This window comes from Eretmochelys imbricata, chromosome 6, assembly GCF_965152235.1.
Source record: "Eretmochelys imbricata isolate rEreImb1 chromosome 6, rEreImb1.hap1, whole genome shotgun sequence".
NCBI lineage: Eukaryota > Metazoa > Chordata > Testudines > Cheloniidae > Eretmochelys > Eretmochelys imbricata.
In genome coordinates this window covers 42,812,505-42,833,082 of record NC_135577.1, presented here as the reverse complement: position 1 = coordinate 42,833,082, position 20,578 = coordinate 42,812,505, and the positions used below count along the sequence as shown (strand labels likewise).

At 42.8% G+C, this 20,578-nt stretch overlaps 1 protein-coding gene across 1 annotated transcript in view; it reads right to left on the bottom strand.

Moving 5' to 3' along the window:
• Positions 1–20,578, bottom strand: part of MPPED2 (metallophosphoesterase domain containing 2) — a 124,391-nt gene that overhangs the window by 70,195 nt on the left and 33,618 nt on the right. The window contains exon 2 of the mRNA XM_077820128.1: positions 11,495–11,676. Within this exon, the coding sequence (XP_077676254.1) occupies positions 11,495–11,676 (182 nt within the window). The remainder of the gene's footprint in view (positions 1–11,494; positions 11,677–20,578) is intronic.

Genomic DNA, 20,578 nt, shown 5'->3' with positions numbered 1-20,578 from the left:
TAGTTAGTCACTTAATTATTCATTCTGGATGTAATGAATGGAGCAGGTTTAAAACAAGTTCCAGATGGTAATAGCAGAAAGTAGAAATAAATCAAAATTTATAAAAATAAAAAAAGATTTGTCTTCTGTTGCCATAATTTTACTCTATAATAATTTGAAACTGCCTTTAGATTTTAAATTAACTCAGAGCATTTTGCATTAATATCCTTCTGAGTTTTTGGCAATTTGGAGTTTATTTGGGTTGTTTTTTGATAAATATTCAAACATGTTTATATTAGTTACATACCAAACACTGACAGAATTCTTATTACAAAAGATAATATTTAAAAAGGAATATAATGAAATTAAGTCCTGAAAGGTCAAATATTTGATCAGAGTGAATTTATTATCTTAAATGTACCTAAATATGTGAGATTAATGCTCAGCGCTGCACGCCCTTCTCAGAAGAAAATTCCCATTTACTATTCCTAAGTAGGTAGAGGATTGGGTTCAGAGAAGAGCACAGCGTGCAACTATAATGAGAAAAGAATGAAGGAGGAACCTAACCAAAAAAGAATAAAGAGATGGTTAGGAAGAAGAGAAAAAGTCCCAAATCTCATTATATTGTTTTGTTCCATTTGTCTGCTTCAGAATAAGTTTGTTTTTAAGAAGCAAACCCTATAATGGCAGACATCTAACCTACAACCATAGGATACACTTTCAGATAGCGACAAGGGCTCATGTGGACAAGCTAAGGGTGGATTAGAACAGGTCATCTGTTCATACTTCCTACAGCAACACCACATTAGCATAACTCTTTCAGCTTTATCATCTATTCTACATTACAGTCAACAGTTTCAATTAGAAGCTGCTACTTTCATTAACTTAATCAAATGTCACATACCAACATGACCCACAGTAACTTTTCTGCTTAGCATAAAACAAGCCTTAACAGAACTACCACCAATACACAAATAAGCACAGTGTAACCAGCCAACCACCAAATTTAAATATATACGTACTCTGCTTTTATTTCTTTCACTAACACATTGGACAAACTAAATATACTGCATATAAAGGCAGAATTCTTCTTTCATTTACACCAGTGCGTTTCTACTGAAGTCAACAAAGATCACACTGGTGTAACTAGAAGCATTTGACACGAATCCAAAAATCAGACTTGCCTCACTATGTCACATTATTCACATGTTTTCTCAGTTTGTCTGTCACATGCAGCAGCAATAAAGAGAAAACACTAAGGGTACGTCTACACTGCACACCCCTTATGTCAACGTGTAGAGTACACTCGCTGCATGCCCCCCAGCATGGGTATAAATAGAAGCATAGATGGTGAGGCTCTTCTTAGGTGAGTAAAGACACACCTGATCTCTGTGGGTATGTACCCTACGCTGCCCTCTACACACCCAAGCAGTGCCTCCCCCCATCTACACAGCTAAAAACAACTATGTACAGTCCTACGGCGTCCCCGCTGCCACAGCCTTTCCCTGATGCCTCTCTCCTGCCAAATCCTTTTACTGATGCATGTAGCTACATGCCTGAGGGTATGTCTACACTACGAAATTAGGTCGAATTTATAGAAGTCGTTTTTTTAGAAATCGGTTTTATATATTCGAGCGTGTGTGTCCCCACAGAAAATGCTCTAAGTGCATTAGGTGCATTAACTCAGCGGAGTGCTTCCACAGTACCGAGGCTAGAGTCGACTTCCGGAGCGTTGCACTGTGGGTAGCTATCCCACAGTTCCCGCAGTCTCCGCTGCCCATTGGAATTCTGGGTTGAGATCCCAATGCCTGATGGGGCTAAAACGTTGTCGCGGGTGGTTCTGGGTACATATCGTCAGGTCCCTGTTCCCTCCCTCCCTCCGTGAAAGCAAGGGCAGACAATCGTTTCGCGCCTTTTTTCCTGAGTTACCTGTGCAGACGCCATACCACGGCAAGCATGGAGCCTGCTCAGCTCACTGTCACCGTATGTCTCCTGGGTGCTGGCAAACACTGTACTCCATTGCTACACAGTAGCAGCAACCCATTGCCTTGTGGCAGCAGACGGTGCAATAGGACTGGTAGCCGTCATCGTCATGTCCGAGGTGCTCCTGGTCCCCTGTGTGAGGTCGATCAGGAGCGCCTGGGCAGACATGGGCGCAGAGACTAAATTTGGAGTGACTTGATCAAGTCATTCTCTTTAGTCCTGCAGTCAGTCCTATTGAACCATCTTATGGTGAGTAGGCAGGCGATATGGATTGCTAGCAGTCCTATTGCATCATCTTCTGCCGGGCAGGCAAGAGATGAGGATGGCTAGCAGTCATATTGTACCATCTTCTGCCGAGCAGCCCTGAGATGTGGATGGCATGCAGTCCTTCTGCACTGTCTGCTGCCAGCCAAAGATGTAAAAGATAGATGGAGTGTATCAAAACAAGAAATAGACCAGATTTGTTTTGTACTCATTTGCTTTCCCCCCTCCCCGTCTAGGGGACTCATTCCTCTAGGTCACACTGTAGTCACTCACAGAGAAGGTGCAGCGAGGTAAATCTAGCCATGTATCAATCAGAGGACAGACTAACCTCCTTGTTCCAGTAAGAACAATAACTTAGGTGCACCATTTCTTATTGGAACCCTCCGTGAAGTCCTGCCTGAAATACTCCTTGATGTAAAGCCACCCCCTTTGTTGATTTTAGCTCCCTGAAGCGAACCCTGTAAGCCGTGTCGTCAGTCACCCCTCCCTCCGTCAGAGCAATGGCAGACAATCGTTCCGTGCCTTTTTTCTGTGCGGACGCCATACCAAGGCAAGCATGGAGGCCGCTCAGCTCACTTTGGCAATTAGGAGCACATTAAACACCACACGCATTATCCAGCAGTAATATGAAGCACCAGAACCTGGCAGAGTGATACCAGGCGAGGAGGCGACGTCAGCGCGGTCACGTGAGTGATGAGGACATGGACACAGACTTCTCTCAAAGCACGGGCCCTGCCAATGCATGCATCATGGTGCTAATGGGGCAGGTTCATGCAGTGGAACACCTATTTTGGGCTCGGGAAACAAGCACAGACTGATGGGACCGCATAGTGTTGCAGGTCTGGGACGATTCCCAGTGGCTGCGAAACTTTTGCATGCGTAAGTGCACTTTCATGGAACTTTGTGACTTGCTTTCCCCTGCCCTGAAGCACATGAATACCAAGATGAGAGCAGCCCTCACAGTTGAGAAGCGAGTGGCGATAGCCCTGTGGAAGCTTGCAACGCCAGACAGCTACCGGTCAGTTGGGAATCAATTTGGAGTCGGCAAATCTACTGTGGGGGCTGCTGTGATGCAAGTAGCCCATGCAATCAAAGATCTGCTGATATCAAGGGCAGTGACCCTGGGAAATGTGCAGGTCATAGTGGATGGCTTTGCTGCAATGGGATTCCCTAATTGTGGTGGGGCCATAGACGGAACCCATATCCCTATCTTGGCACCAGAGCACCAAGCCAGCGAGTACATAAACCGCAAGGGGTACTTTTCGATAGTGCTGCAAGCTCTGGTGGATTACAAGGGACATTTCACCAACATCAAAGTGGGATGGCCGGGAAAGGTACATGACGCTTGCATCTTCAGGAACTCTGGTCTGTTTCAAAAGCTGCAGGAAGGGACTTTATTCCCAGACCAGAAAATAACTGTTGGGGATGTTGAAATGCCTATATGTATTCTTAGGGACCCAGCCTACCCCTTAATGCCATGGCTCATGAAGCCGTACACAGGCAGCCTGGACAGTAGTCAGGAGCTGTTCAACTACAGGCTGAGCAAGTGCAGAATGGTGGTAGAATGTGCATTTGGACATTTAAAGGCACGCTGGCGCAGCTTACTGACTCGCTTAGACCTCAGCGAAACCAATATTCCCACTGTTATTACTGCTTGCTGTGTGCTCCACAATATCTGTGAGAGTAAGGGGGAGACGTTTATGGCGGGGTGGAAGGTTGAGGCAAATCGCCTGGCTGCTGGTTACGCGCAGCCAGACACCAGGGCAGTTAGAAGAGCACAGAAGGGTGCGGTACGCATCAGAGAAGCTTTGAAAACCAGTTACATGACTGGCCAGGCTACGGTGTGAAAGTTCTGTTTGTTTCTCCTTGATGAAACCCCCCACCCCTTGGTTCACTCTACTTCCCTGTAAGCTAACCACCCTCCCCTCCTCCCTTTGATCACCGCTTGCAGAGGCAATAAAGTCATTGTCGCTTCACATTCATGCATTCTTTATTCATTCATCACACAAATAGGGGATGACTACCAAGGTAGCCCAGGAGGGGTGGTGGAGGAGGGAAGGAAAATGCCACACAGCACTTTAAAAGTTTACAACTTTAAAATTTATCGAATGCCAGCCTTCTGGTTTTTGGGCAATCCTCTGTGGCGGAGTGGCTGGTTAGCCGGAGGCCCCCCCACCGCATTCTCGGGCGTCTGGGTGTGGAGACTATGGAACGTGGGGAGGAGGGCGGTTGGTTACACAGGGGCTGTAGTGGCAGTCTGCTCCAGCTGCCTTTGCTGCAGCTCAACCATACACTGGAGCATACTGGTTTGATCCTCCAGCAGCCTCAGCATTGAATCCTGCCTCCTCTCATCATGCTGCCGTCACATTTGAGCTTCAGCCCTGTCTTCAGCCCGCCACTTCTCCTCCTGGTCATTTTGTGCTTTCCTGCGCTCTGACATTATTTGCCTCCACGCATTCGTCTGTGCTCTGTCAGTGTGGGAGGACAGCATGAGCTCAGAGAACATTTCATCATGAGTGCGTTTTTTTTTTTCTTTCTAATCTTCACTAGCCTCTGGGAAGGAGAAGATCCTGTGATCATTGAAACACATGCAGCTGGTGGAGAAAAAAAAAGGGACAGCGGTATTTAAAAAGACACATTTTATAAAACAGTGGCTACACTCTTTCAGGGTAAACCTTGCTGTCAACATTACATACATAGCACATGTGCTTTCGTTACAAGGTCGCATTTTGCCTCCCTCCGCCGCGTGGCTACCCCCTCAACCCTCCCCGCTCCCCGTGGCTAACAGCAGGGAACATTTCTGTTCAGCCACAGGCAAACAGCCCAGCAGGAACGGGCTCCTCTGAGTGTCCCCTGAAGAAAAGCACCCTATTTCAACCAGGTGACCATGAATGATATCTCACTCTCTTGAGGATAACACAGAGAGATAAAGAACGGATATTGTTTGAACGCCAACAAACATACACTGCAATGCTTTGTTGTACAATGATTCCCGAGTACGTGTTACTGGCCTAGAGTGGTAAAGTGTCCTACCATGGAGAACGCAATAAGGCTGCCCTCCCCAGAAACCTTTTGCAAAGGCTTTGGGAGTACATCCAGGAGAGCCGCGAATGCCAGGGCAAATTAATCCTTTCACATGCTTGCTTTTAAACCATATATAGTATTTTAAAAGGTACACTCACCAGAGGTCCTTTCTCCACCTGCCGGGTCCAGGAGGCAGCCTTGGGTGAGTTCGGGGGGTACTGGCTCCAGGTCCAGGGTGAGAAACAGTTCCTGGCTGTCGGGAAAACCGGTTTCTCCGCTTGCTTGCTGTGAGCTATCTACAATCTCATCATCATCATCATCATCTTCTTCGTCCCCAAAACCTGCTTCTGTGTTGCCTCCATCTCCATTGAAGGAGTCAAACAACACAGCTGGGGTAGTGGTGGCTGAACCCCCTAAAATGGCATGCAGCTCATCATAGAAGCGGCATGTTTGGGGCTCTGACCCGGAGCGGCCGTTCGCCTCTCTGGTTTTCTGGTAGGCTTGCCTCAGCTCCTTAAGTTTCACGCAGCACTGCTTCGGATCCCTGTTATGGCCTCTGTCCTTCATGCCCTGGGAGATTTTGACAAAGGTTTTGGCATTTCGAAAACTGGAACGGAGTTCTGATAGCACGGATTCCTCTCCCCATACAGCGATCAGATCCCATACCTCCCGTTCGGTCCATGCTGGAGCTCTTTTGCGATTCTGGGACTCCATCATGGTCACCTCTGCTGATGAGCTCTGCATGGTCACCTGCAGCTTGCCACGCTGGCCAAACAGGAAATGAGATTCAAAAGTTCGCGGTTCTTTTCCTGTCTACCTGGCCAGTGCATCTGAGTTGAGAGTGCTGTCCAGAGCGGTCACAATGGAGCACTCTGGGACAGGTCCCGGAGGCCAATACCATCGAATTGTGTCCACAGTACCCCAAATTCGACCCGGCAAGGCCGATTTAAGCGCTAATCCACTTGTCAGGGGTGGAGTAAGGAAATCGATTTTAAGAGCCCTTTAAGTCGAAATAAAGGGCTTCATCGTGTGGACGGGTGCAGGTTTACATCGATTTAACGCTGCTAAATTCGACCTAAAGTCCTAGTGTAGACCAGGGCTCAGTGTTGATGCAGTTGCTTTCCATTGAAGCATGTAGCTACACATACCCTACACACTGCCACCAGCAGCGTGCAGTGTAGATGTACCCTAAGAGGAACATTATTGGCAATGTACATAAAAGATGAAAGGAGAGCATGAAAGAATCACTTTGCCCCTCCCAAACATTTCAGAAACAATGAGTCAAATTTTTTATTTTCAGTTATGGTGATGTATTTTTGTGGTAACTCCATCAACTTCACAGGAGCTATTCCAGATTGAAATCACTGTTGCCACAGACCATAAAACAGCCCAACTCATCGAATCCTGCACTTCCCATGGGGGAGTTTTGCCTAAGTAAGAACAGAACAAGCATTTCAGGCAATAAATAGTAGTAGCAATTAAAAAAAAAAAGTGGTTGAAAAACTTCAGCTGGTGTAGAAACAGATCCTGTAAACAGTACCTCAGTCATGAAAAGTACTATTGAAATTGATGCAGACTACTCATGTGAGCAAGGGTTTGCAAGATCAGGCCCTATCTGACACTATAAATATACCTTCAAGTCATTACAGATATATATTACGTAAATTCAGCTTTGCTTTCCCTTTACTTTTGCATTTGTGACTTATTCAGTCACTTCCCAGTACATGGGAAAGGACATACTGTATATCACCAACTATGCTATAATTACATATTCATCTTTTTAATTTTCCATATATGACTCAATGTGAAGGGAAGGGGAAAATGTGCATTGTGATATAATAATATACTAAGTATATTTGGAAAGAAGTATATTAGCCATAGCATAATATCTTAATTCTTCCCCAGCATATAATGCTGTTTACTGCAAAGTCAGTTAAGTTACTATAAGGGATTTTTAATGAAAACAATTATAAATTTAAAATAACTGTGTTTAAAGCATTTAACAGCCACTAAGGTCAAGTGATTACAGCAGTTACAAGACCCATGGGACATGTTCACACCAAAACAAAGTGAATAAATTACCTCAGCTGGCATGTGTAATCACTAAGTGACCACAGAGGCTATTCAGTGCACAAGCCCAGAAGAGTTTCATGCAAAACCAATAATGAAAATTTATCAGTCAAGGGAAAAAAGCATAAGAATTAGCAAAAGTTATGCTATAAGACTACCTAACTATAGGGAGGAGAAGACATGATGTGGAAGACAGGGTTTGATGAATGGTGTACCAAGGCTGAAAAACACAACAGGCAGAAGAAGAAGAGCTGACATTAATGAAACAAGGTGGAAGAGATAATATCTTCTATTGCAGTATTTCTCAACCTTTTTGATACCAGGGACTAGCTTGCTGCCTTCCTAAACTGTGTCAGGGAGATCTCAGGGACCAGCACTGGTCCATGGACCAGTCGTTGAGAAACACTGTTATATTGGCCCAATTTCGGTTGGTGAGAGAACCCGAAGAAGAGCTCTGTGTAGACTTGAAAGCTTCTCTCACTCTCACCAACAGAAACTGGTCAAATAAAAGATACTACCTCACCCAACTTGTCTCCCTAATATCCTGGGACCAACACAGCTGCAACAACACTGCATATATGAATGATGCAGATAGACAGACACAAACCTAAATACTTTATGCAGCCAAAACCCCCACTGAGTTCAGCAGACATTTCAGGTGTACAAAGAATTAAGAGTCATAAGGCAAAACGAAGGACTCAGTCCTGCATACAAAACTCTTAATCAAGAAAAAGTGGGGTAGGATATTAATTTCTTGACTTTGGCTTTGTCTTTTCTGCCAAAAGGGTGTGTTTTTACAATGGGATAACCAATGTACATTAGCAATCCCTCTAAAATCCTAGTGGAGCAAGGCCCTGTAGTTTTACTGTGAGGTAAATTACACCAGGTCATCCACAGGTGAGAGTACAGTATTGACCTGACCTAGCTACCTTGCATTGAAAACTACAGGTGGCTGGTTTCACACCAGGATTTTACAGCAGAATCACTAACCTGCGTTAGCTATTCTGCTGTACAAAACCCCACCTTTTCTGCGATACACTCATAGCCTTTGTTGGGAATTCTGTGTGCAGAAAGGTTTTGGGAACAGGCCCTAACCAACAGGATGGGATGAACAGCTAAGACAGAATGAGAGACAAAAGGAATACCAGTGAGCAGAAGTGAGAACAAATCTTAAGAATAGGATACAGAAGATGATTTTCTCATCTCTAACATATGTTGATATTTCTATGCCCCCATTACTACACTATCTGAGCATCTCACTATTTTAAATATATTTCTCCTTACAACACTCTTATGAGATAGGGCAGTGTTATTATCCCCATTTTACAGCTAGCAAACTGAGGCTCAGATCAACTAAAGAAGTTAGATGCCTAACTCCCACTAAAGCCATTCAGAGTTAAGTGCTTAAATGCCTTTAAAGTTCTGGCCCCAAGTGACTTGCCTAAAGTCACAATGCTCTAATTTCGGGAGAGGAGAAGAGCAAATAGCAACAGATCCACACAGGCAGGGCATGTAATGGAGGAGTGCCACCCATATGGTATGCACACACACCCCCCATCACCATCTCATGCTATACAACCACCTTCGTGGATGCTCTCTATAGAGATGGAGAGGGGCAGGCTGGGCAGTGCTCAGGGCATGGCCTTTCTCCATGGTTTCATGGTGATGACATTTTTCACAGTAGCCACAGAGGGGAGAGATGGCTACACACTAGGCAGGAGAGATGTGTTGCCCAGTCCTTCCCCCACCTTCTTCCACAGGGCCATTCAGTTCCTCTATGCGTTGTGTAAATAAAGGGGAGTGTACAGGCACGTCCCAAGGAGAGTAGGGGAATTTCATCACTGTGAGGTATGAACAGAACTCAAGACAACAGATCACCTAAAAGAAAGCTAAGAATAACTGCAACCATTATATGGTGGGGAAAAAATCATTTGCAGCCTCATTCTAATATGCAAACAGAATGGCAGGTATTGTTTTGTGTATGAAGTTACAGGTGGACTCTATGGACAATCAAAACCAGAATGAAATACAATAGAGATCGCCTTAAGACATGCGAGAGAAATATAGAAGTGCAAGGGCAAATCATATGGTGCTCTCACTGCCTAAGACTACAGAATCTGGCCTATTAGACATACATGCCACACCAACCTCTGCCAGCCCTGTGTGTGTGTGGTATACACACACAAAGAAATCCCTTAAATAAATATTGGAGTATCTATTCAATGAATGATAACTCATGTAATTAATATTAACCACAGAGCAATATGAATAAAGGTACTATTCATGTAACTCCTGCACGCATATAGTAAGCACAGACACCAGAGGCTTATGTGATGAAATCAAATCATAATAATTGGTTGTTAAATAAAGGGGTATCTCTGATATATAAAATTCAATATGGAACAATGAAAATATTTACTTGTGCTGGCTTCCTGCAGCGCAGATTGGCATCTTCAAGTAAAGTGCTGTAGCTCAGCACTGTCCTTATCAAGATACTACTATGGTATTTTGGAGTAATGACCCAGTATTTAGACGCTACACTGAGCTCCATCCATAGTGGGTACTTGGGTCTGTGGGCTCAGGACAGCAAATCCTTCCAGTAGCAGCCTGCCACAGAAGGGGTCTGAAGACTGAGCCATCTTTAACAATAGTGCTGCCTACTTCCCTAGTGGGACTGGCTCATTCTGGGGGGGAGCATATTCAATCTCTTTTGAAACCATGTATCCCCAGGAGTGTCTGCACACGTCTGTGCATATGGACTCCAGTTTTGACAGGCCTGTGCGGAGGCTGCACAAAAGGTGTGAAAGATGGCTCTTTGTATGCTTCTCCTCCTATACACCCACATAAGCTCCTGTCACATTCTGACCCTGTACTAACACGGTTGCAGAAAGGGATGTGTTTTGAACCATTTGAATACACTAGGACTTTCTAATCATAAAGCTGGTGAGGCATAATTACAGCATGATGGCGGTGAGGGATACTAGGAGCCATTGTATCCAGTATACAACAGCCAGAGGAGGGGCAAGTATTCTTAAAATAAGACAAGGGACTATGAGACATTGAAAGCAAGTGGGGGAAAGAGAGTAAGAATATATATAAATGCACAAGTCACAGAGAGGAAACGCAAGGAGGAGGGTGAGAAAGGCAAAGGATGTGGAAGGGAAGCACTTTTGGGTTTTTTTTATGAACCAAAAAAAAAAGTCCTCTCATCTCCCTAAGGGCCAGCCAAGAGAATCCAATGGGATTTATTCCAATGATGTTATTAAAGGCCTTTAGCGACATGGTCATCATACAGCAGCAGCTGAGAGAGAGTGCAATGACTGGGGCACAATGCAATGACTCAGCAACGCTTTTAAAAGTTTTTATATACTGCTGCAGATTTATTTTGAGAAGGAAGAGATTTTGGAAGACGTGCTTGCTCTGTTGGGCCATCCTAGCGTCTTTAATACCCCTAGTGCAAACAGTGACAATACATAACTTGCCTCATGATATCATGTGTAACAATGATGCCTGGCACATGGAAAAATCCATTCTCCTGAGCATAACCTACTTGCTGCAACCTGCGCAATTCTTGCGGAGCTGCTGTCATCCTCTTAATGACCCACCAGCATCAACTGACCACTAGGACACACTTGGCAAATTCACCAGTGCAATAGGTGCTTCCATCTGGGAGATTCCAGAGCATAGCAGAAGTCAGCAGTCAAAGGGTTAAAATGCCAGCCCTCCTTTATCTAAAAGGTGCACTCAATTCAGTAACCACAACCACATACTGCCTAGTACAATCCCTTTGAAGCTGCCCCTCCCAATGGTGGGAAAAGGGGTTTTTTGGTTGCAGACCCAGAGCTACAGAAATGCCAGCTGCCAGTGGGACATACTGTGTGCACACATCCGGTCTCACCATAACAGTGTACACTCAGAGCTGCCGCATAGCTCCTGTACCCTTGCCTTGGAATGACAGAGGTCCCTACCCCAAGATAATGCAGTGATAAAGCAAAATATCTCAATTCATCTTTAATTAACACAATCATATTAGACAGAGCACATCACACAAGAACAACTGAAGCAGGGGTTGTGGAGGTGGGGTCTCCAAGTGCTTTAATTCAATTAGAAAGCAGTGAGTGACACTTGTACAGAAAAGGTTAATTGGGGTCACCAAAATGCAATAATTCCTTACCTAACCAGTCATTAAACTTCTTAACCTCGGAGGGCAGTCCCAGCTCGGTGAAATCGCCTGTGTGGAGAAGGATGTCCCCATAAGGCATCTGGATGCCATCTGTTCTGGAGTGTGTGTCTGAGACGCAGACAAATCGCGTGTGGCCCGTTGGTTTTGGAGTGTCATATGGGATAGGGTCGACCCTAAAGCAGATACATAACAGAGCCCATAACAGTTACATGGGTTAAAACCCTCACATGCATTACTTTAAATATGAACATAAATCTATATACTCAAAGCGCTTAGGGAGAAAACTGTGGAAGATCAGAAATGTCCTGTTGTTTAAGACTCCATAATGCAGCAGCATGAACAATCCAAAAGGTAAACACTTTCCTGACAGGAAAACAAGACGGTAAAAAATTATACATGATATGGCAGGCCCAGCACCAAGCCCTGATATTAACATCAATAAAGAAATCAGAGAACATGGATTCTAGAGATGTATAATCCAGTCAGACCTTTTCCACCCAACCAATAGCTACTACCACATATCTTATTAAATGACCAAATGCATGGGCCATTAAATAACATCACTGTCAGCTGGGCCAGAATTGTCTCCTACTAGGCTCGATCCTGCAAGAGACTGAGCAACAGGATTTCAGTCAAGCTAAGCACTAAGCTACATGCTTAATGTTAAACACATGAATAGCTCCATTGACCGCAGTAGGACCAGCCAAATGCATACAGATAAACACACGCTTAAGTGCTTTGCTGGTGCTCAGCACCTTGAAGGATCGAACTGAATGAAAGGAAAAAAAGTGAAAAGCCAGCATAAGAATAAAATTGATTTGATTTTAAAAAATGCCTTCAGTTTTAGTAATGTGATGTGTTATCTCTAAGAGAAATAAAACAATTCATAAGAAAACATAAAGCCTAGCAGTGTTCCTCTATTTTTTTTTAAAAATAGGCATATATACCTATTTATGTCCTGAGCTGTGTGGCGGCCTCCACACATAAGTCCAAATTCTTTGCTGGTGTAAACTGGCACAGCATCGTTGAAGTCTATGGGGTGCTGCCAGTTTATGCAGGCTGAGAATTTGGACCACACAATGAAAATGTCACAAGAAGAGCCGACAAATAACAGAACGGTGTAATATAAAACAAGATACATGGAGCAATATCCCAGAAGATCATATCCAGAAATTGTGTAACAGAACATTCTACTGAGTCCATACTATATGGAGCCAAAGGATCTTGTACAAAACTCTGAAGATTTTTAGATCTTTATTCTCACTACTGCTTCCTAATCCAGACTCAGGTGACGTGTGTGTGTGAAGTGTGGGTTTATGTGTTCATTAGCTGTCCCTCCCCATCCTCAGTGAAATCTAAGATCAGTGTAAACTAGGGAAAGTTGCAGCACTGTAACTGTGCTGATATAAACCCCTATCTTTGATACTTAAATAGTCCCCATCACTGAGTGCACTTAGCCTCACAACAACCCTATGAGTTAGGGAAGTGCTATTACCCTTCTTTACAGGTAGGGAACTGATTTACAGTGATTAAGTGACTTTCCCACTGTCACACAGGAAGTCTGTGACAGATTAAGGTTTTGAACGTGTGTCTTTCAAGTCCTGGAGTATTACCCCAACCACTGGACAGACCATATCCTTCCTTTCCTAAGGGTGACAAACCATCCCAGTACAAAACGGGGCACTTACTAGTGTAACTTACCCTGATAACCTATTGGGGTAAACTTCAGTACTGCAAACCTGGTGCAGCCTATCTACACTTGGGGTTTGCACTGGCATAAATACATTAGTTCAAAAGACGAACTGCTTGTATAGACAGGGCCTTAATGGAAGAATACTCTACCTAGTATTTTTTTTTTACTACCAAGAATCTATTTACTTTATCACATATACTACAAAACATTTCCTGAATAGTGCCCAAGTGCTACAAGGGTGGGTGCGCTAGGAATGGATAGATCACATTGCTACATACTAGTATCCTATGAAGCACAATCATAAATAATTAGGCCTAAACCACAGTTCACTTGTCAAAGAAATGAAACGAGTTTTTGTTGCATTTGTTCACTGACTTGTTAATCTGTAAAGTTCAGTCATTCATAAAGTACCTCCTAGGTACTGGTGCAAATCAGTGAGGTTCAATTGTATTTAGTTGAGTTTACTTGCCTGGCCTTTATTTTGCAAGTTGGGTGAGGTGGGAAGGAACTGTTTGGTATGTAACTTGCACATGTTCCTGTATTTTTTTTTAGTACTTGAAAGATTTTTTCCCCCCAAAAAATAAAATAATGAGCAGATTGTATGATTATATGGCCCATATAACTGGTTATCACTGTGGGTTTAATTGGAAACCCAAAAAGAAATCCTAACTCCAACACATAATTAATGGGTTTTTTGCCACAAGGGTTAGAAATTAATAAGGCTGTTACCACAGAGAAAATTCACTAATTCACTGAGATCACACTGACAACGTGAGCAGAACTGTGATTATAAGCAATAGTGCTTTCTTATTTGGCATCTTCCCTCCCATTACTGAGGCTAAATTGAAAACTTTGAGATATATATTACCAAGTAAATATATGGGTCTCTGCAGCTACGGTCTTATCAACATCTCTTCTTCTAGGAATGTTTCCCCCAGACGATACATGAAAATGAACGTCTGCTTTCATTGCTGTAGCATACTTTGTTCAGGTATGTCTGCATTAGGGATGAATATCATCATCGGATCTTGTGGCACCCACTTTTGCTTGTAAACATTTTTCCCTGCTCCCTCCAGCTCATTCCTAAACACGCTGGTTGTTTCAAGATCTGCTCTGCTATAGGTAATCCCATCAAAGTATATGATTGGAGACTGGTTTAGGATTATTTTCTATGCATGCAATAACTAACCTAAAGAACATAACAAAATCCAAATTCATTAAGAGCTTTTCTTCTCTTTGTCAGTGCTATGATTTTGCTGCATAGCTTTTACTCTGGATTCGAGCTTAATTTCCTCTGTCATTAAGCAATGCTAGTTTACTGAATATCTGAAACTAAACCATTGCAGGTTCTTATACCCAGCCCATCAGATCACCTGACAAGCTGAATATTTCAACTTTTCCTCCAACAGAGGCCTAGGAAAGACAGCGTATTGCTAGCCCTGGCAATTTAATGTGTTACTGAAAATGAAAATAAATACTGCAATCATTGCAACATCCCCTGTATAATGATTTTTATATCAAATTTCATTTATTTTGCATTGTTTCCACATTTTCGGTTTGGGATATGCCACAAATATTTTACTGACAATGCACAACTGCGCTGCAGAAATTATCAAGGGGGAAAGCTAGAGGTTTTGGCAGCTAGGTGAGAGACGACTGGAGCCTTTGGGACACGAGAAGGCATAAGACATTGAACAGTGGGATAAGTACATTAGCTGGATATTTCTACTCAGTAGTGAAATAGTTAATGTTGACATGTAATCATCTCTCGATTTCAGACTAACATCTCACTGAGATGAATGGGACAGCACAGATTTCTCAGAGCTACTGTTTCAGGCTCTCTGCAGAATGAGGCAGATAGCACTGCATCACTTAACTTTGAAAACAGAACCAAATGTATCTTCACAAGCAGGAAGGCTGCCTTTCCTCCCCCTCCCTCCTCTTTTGGTGTGTGGAAAAGCCAATCCCCAAATCCCCTCCCCACCAATTAAGTAAGATTTCCAGGGATGCTGAAACTTCTGCCTGGCAGAACTTCCAGTTCCTCACTGGGAATATCCTGCATAGGGAATCATGCAGGAAGGTCAAACATTACACATATTACATGACTCACACACACAAATTTTATTTGTCCTCAGACATTTTTTAACACAAATTTTAGCAGCAATATTATTGTGTACAGTCAACTGTTCTTAAACCGCCTTTGTTGATTTTGCTACAGGGGATCAACGTTGGGGCCACCATAAAGGATCTTGAAATTTTACTCTTTTCCAGATCTGCTAGCTGTGGGAATGGATATTGGCCAGGCCTTTATTATATGTTCTTTGTCACCTAACAATGTTTTTTTCTAGATGAGTTTCTCCAATGGAGTATGTTTACATCTGAATTTTTAGTTGTGCTTTAATCACGTTAATTAATATATGTTAACTAATGCAATTATAAATTCTGGTGTAGACAGTACAAAACCATTTGTTACTAGTCAATCTTTACTGTAGTCTACAGCAACAAAAATTTGTGCCGAGCAATCAGCAACGCACATTTGTCTCCTGGTACAAACATCTGTGTAGTAGCTATACTAGAATTTACAACGGTGTTAGTTAATATGTGCTAATCATTTGTTAAAAGACAACTAAAAAATTCAAGTGTCCCCTTTGTTTGCAAAAGTAACGTCCACCCATGTTGTTTCTGTGGGTCATTTAGGGGAGCAATAAGTTAAATATCATATATTAAAACACAGCTGTGTTATTAATATTAACTAAAAGTTTTAATCATTTACTTTTCACCATTCATACTTTTCACCACCCGTGGTGATGAATTGGGTTTGGTTTCATACTTTACCGCCCTCTTACAGAGCCCCTGTTACCCCTATTTCAGATTTTGTAAATTAAACACTCTGCAGTAAAATCAGTATGCTCAGAATCCGCCACCCAGGAGCAAAGTACAAATATTTCCAGCAAATGCACTTAAAAGAAGTTTGGTTCTAAGTGCTGATACCTCTCCTCCTCGGCTATGGTTTTAAGAAAACATATTTGTACTTTAAATGGATATACAAAAAGAACAGATTTCCCAGAACATCACCCCTTTCTCTCTGTGGGCGTGAGACCGCACACACATGTGCACATATACGGGTTTTATGGAAAATTAAGGGAGGACATTTCTGTGAAAGCGCCTTCTTAAAATATTGACTAAACAGCATCAGGGTTTCCAACGCTTGTGATTTTATCATGAGTCTCGTGATATTTGTTAATTTTCTTAAAGCCCCAGCGCTGGAGTCACATAATTATTGCAGCTTTCATCTAAAAAAAGAGTATGTTTCTAGCTCTCCTGGTGCAGAGAAATGCATGAGAATATGACTTGAGTGCACCCTAAAGGCTCAGAAATCAAAAAGCAAATAAAAAATACCAACATTTTTAATATATTTTAAATCTCATAATTAAGCCAATTTTGCGATGTGGGGAGGCCTGATTTTGGAATGCTTTGGGTTGGCAATACTGCATTATGGTCAAATGCTGAGTAAATACCTCCTATGGGTGCACATGCACCTTATTTTGGAACCAACACTTCAGCTTCTGCCTTTAAAAACTGGATCCAAAATATTACAGCCATTTTTCAAATGAGTGTAATTGTAAATTGACGTGTTACTAAGAACTGTATCACAGGGGTGTACTGGAGGAAACACATCAGTAAATGGCACATACCTAATTTTTAGTTTTGGAGGGAAGGGTATGAACATTTTTTGGCGGTTGTGAATACTGAGGGAAAAACAGCTTAAATGACATAGATTCCAATCCCCCAGCGACCAGATCTGTGGACAGGTAGAAAAGGTTAGCAGCATGTACAGCTAGTTCTTATTAAAAAGGAGTTTGATCCACTGGTATGCTCCAGAAACCTTACGTTTATCATACAGGACACCTACTTCCAAAATTATCTGAATAATACTGCTGAGTAAGACTTTGGGGTCCAGAATTCATTCTGCTGACCTCAGTGATTATGTCATTTCACCAAGTTAAATAAGAATTTCCTAAGAAACCTTCTGCAGAGATTTTTTTTAAAAAATTGTCTTAATATAATAAAAAAATTGGACAATGGATTAACTTTTCAATATTTATAATTGTTGCTCCCAACCTTGAAATGGGAACTACAAGCACTTTGGTAAATGGACAGGCAAGTTGTCTGGTAACTTCGCTAAACGTATCCATTACTGAAAGGAAGACTAGTTAGTAAGCAACTTCTTACAGCATTAACTCTCAATGTATCACAACCGATAGATATCCTGACATCTCCAGCAAGAGAATATACTAAGGGCGGACAGTGAGAATATACATATACTATTTTTCTCACCCCATATAAATAGTAATTTATATCACCTGACGTCTTCATCCCACAACAACCCTGTCAAGGTTCCTTCCCCACTCTGAACTCTAGGGTACAGATGTGGGGACCTGCATGAAAAACCCCCTAAGCTTATTTTTACCAGCTTAGGCTAAAACTTCCCCAAGGTACAAACTATTTTTCCTTTTGTCCCTGGACTTTATTGCTGCCACCACCAAGCGTCTAACAAATATAACCGGGAAAGAGTCCACTTGGAAACGTCTTTCCCCCCAAAATCCCCCCAAGTCCTACACCCCCTTTCCTGGGGAAGGCTTGATAAAAATCCTCACCAATTTGCATAGGTGAACACAGACCCAAACCCTTGGATTCTAAGAACAAATGAAAAAGCAATCAGGTTCTTAACAGAAGAATTTTAATTAAAGAAAAGTAAAAGAACCACCTCTGTAAAATCAGGATGGTAAATACCTTACAGGGTAATCAGATTCAAAACATAGAGAATCCCTCTGGGCAAAATCTTAAGTTACAAAAAGACACAAAAACAGGAATATATATTCCATTCAGCACAGCTTATTTCATCAGCCATTTAAACAAAACAGAATCTAATGCATATCTAACTAGACTGCTTATTAGCCTTTTACAGGAGTTCTGACCTGCATTCCTGCGCTGGTCCCAGCAAAAGCAACAACACAGACAGAGAGAACCTTTGTTTCCCCCCCCTCTCCAGCTTTGAAAGTATCTTGTTTCCTCATTGGTCATTTTGGTCAGGTGCCAACGAGGTTATCTTTAGCTTCTTAACCCTTTACAGGTGAAAGGGTTTTTCCTCTGTCCAGGAGGGATTTAAAGGTGGTTAGCTTTCCCTTTATATTTATGACAACCCCAAATATCACACACTGGCACCTCTGACCATGACCAGACTCTCCGGCAGTCCTCCTCTTGTACCCGGACAGCCACACCAGCCCTTCTTACTGTAACCCTGCTCTTCCCAGCAACTACCCCCACGGCCTGTCTGCTGGGAGATAATCTTTTCCAGGGGAGTATCCCTTACTCTTCCTGGTCCTCTCATGATTCTTTTGGGTCCAGCTCTCTGGTCCTGGAGATCTTTGCAGGTAAGCTCCTCTGCTGCTCCCCTACCTTCAGCCCTCTCTGGGCCTCGGCTCTCCCTCTGCCGCACCTGACTTCCGCTCTCTCCAGCCCTGGCTCGCTGGTTTGGGGACGCCAGCTGGCAAACCCCTCTTGCTGCCTTCAGCTTTCTCCCAGGTACCAAATATACAGTCTTTGGTAGCTCTCACCTACCCCTAACTCCCACTCAGGCAGCTCTGATTCATGAGGTCTCTCCAACTGACTGGGTCCTCTCCCTGTCTCTGATTCTTCCTGGTCCCTTATAGACCTAAGGTGCTTCCACACCCTCTTAATTGGCCAAACAGGAATACCTGTTCTGGCACAGGACCTACTTCCTTCACAAGGGCCAACCCGCGCTGTGACATAGCAAAAGCACATTTGCTGGTATAAACGGTGTCTCCACTAGGAGGGTTTGTCAGTATAGCTATACCAGAAAGCCCTTTCTAGGGTAGACACGTCCTTAGTCCCTTGCTATAACCAGTAGGAACACTGCCTCCCTAAATCTGTTTTGGTCATATGTCCTGGAATCCTAAATTCACATCTTTGCAGATCATTCAGATGCCCATTTAAGGGCACTGAAAGTTGAGACAGCCATGTTTTTAACCCTTTAGAAGGAGGATGCCAAATTCATCCCTGGTGTAGCTCCAATTATTTCAGCTGAATGCCTGAGAGTTATACAAGGGATGGATGTACTCCCAGAGTGGTTAATACTCCAGCCCAAGCAGAAATGTCTACCCGGCTATTTTTAGACCTGTGGTGAGAGCCCAGGTCTGTTGTTCTGGGCTCTGAGACTCACTGACATGGGTTTGTTTGTTTGTTTTTGTAGTGTAGACATACCCAGTGACTGCTAATTTATGTGAATGCGTGCTGCTATGCTTTATGACTGAGACTACTTCCATGGGAGACTGAGCTGGAGCCACAAAACCTGTTCAAAGAAAGGATGACTTATCCTGGGCAAACCCAGTGATTTCCATTTGTATTAAGGGACATATATTCCCATCAACATGCATGCAGAATTCCTACTGATGCTAGCAGAAGGATCCATGAGCAGACAGAGTGGAGGAGAGTAAACAAAATTTCCTAGTACTGTACTCATACAGCATGTGATATTACTTTAAGGAATTAAATGGGCTTAAACTGTCCATTATCAACAGATTCGATCTGTCTGACTCGGAACCAGTACACAATGCATTAGGAAGCTACGTGTTCAAAACACAACTCATCTTCTTGGTCAGATTTGGTGGGGTAGGATGTGGCATCTAGTGGAAACCTATCTTGACTGGGATACAAGGTTTCTCTAACCCTACATTCTGATCTGGGATTTTCAAGTAAAAAAAGTGTTTCAGATCCGACCCTGGGCACCAGAAATCTCACTATACTTCTGACAAATAAAATACGTTTAAAGTAATGAAGCACTTTTAAAAAACTTGCATCTTCTAAAATTTTGCCATTCTGTTTCATATTTCACATATACTTCAGTCACAGTCATATGGTTTCTGACCCACTCTTCTGAGTAAACAAGAAGTTTTCTGCAGAGAGAGAGATGTTTAATATACCGTTCTATAAAGAGCAACCCAGCTCCTTTTTCACAGATGTGTCCTCTTCTCTTAATATCACCTCTGTTCACCCACACATACTGATTTCTACTAATTTCCATGCTACACTAAAGTAAAGCTTTCTATTCAGTGTCCTGATCACCAAACAAGCTGAAATCACTAAAGTTGTTGGCTGACACCATAAAAACTTTTACATGCTCTACAGTAACACAACTGGCCTAACCTTACATACACTAATTCTACACTACTACTAATTCTATTGGGTCTGTTTCTAATGCTGTTTACACCAGCATAACCTTGGAATAACTTCACTATAGCCAATGCAGTTATTCTAGATTTAGACAGGTGTGAGATCAGAATCGGAGGCATAATTTCAGT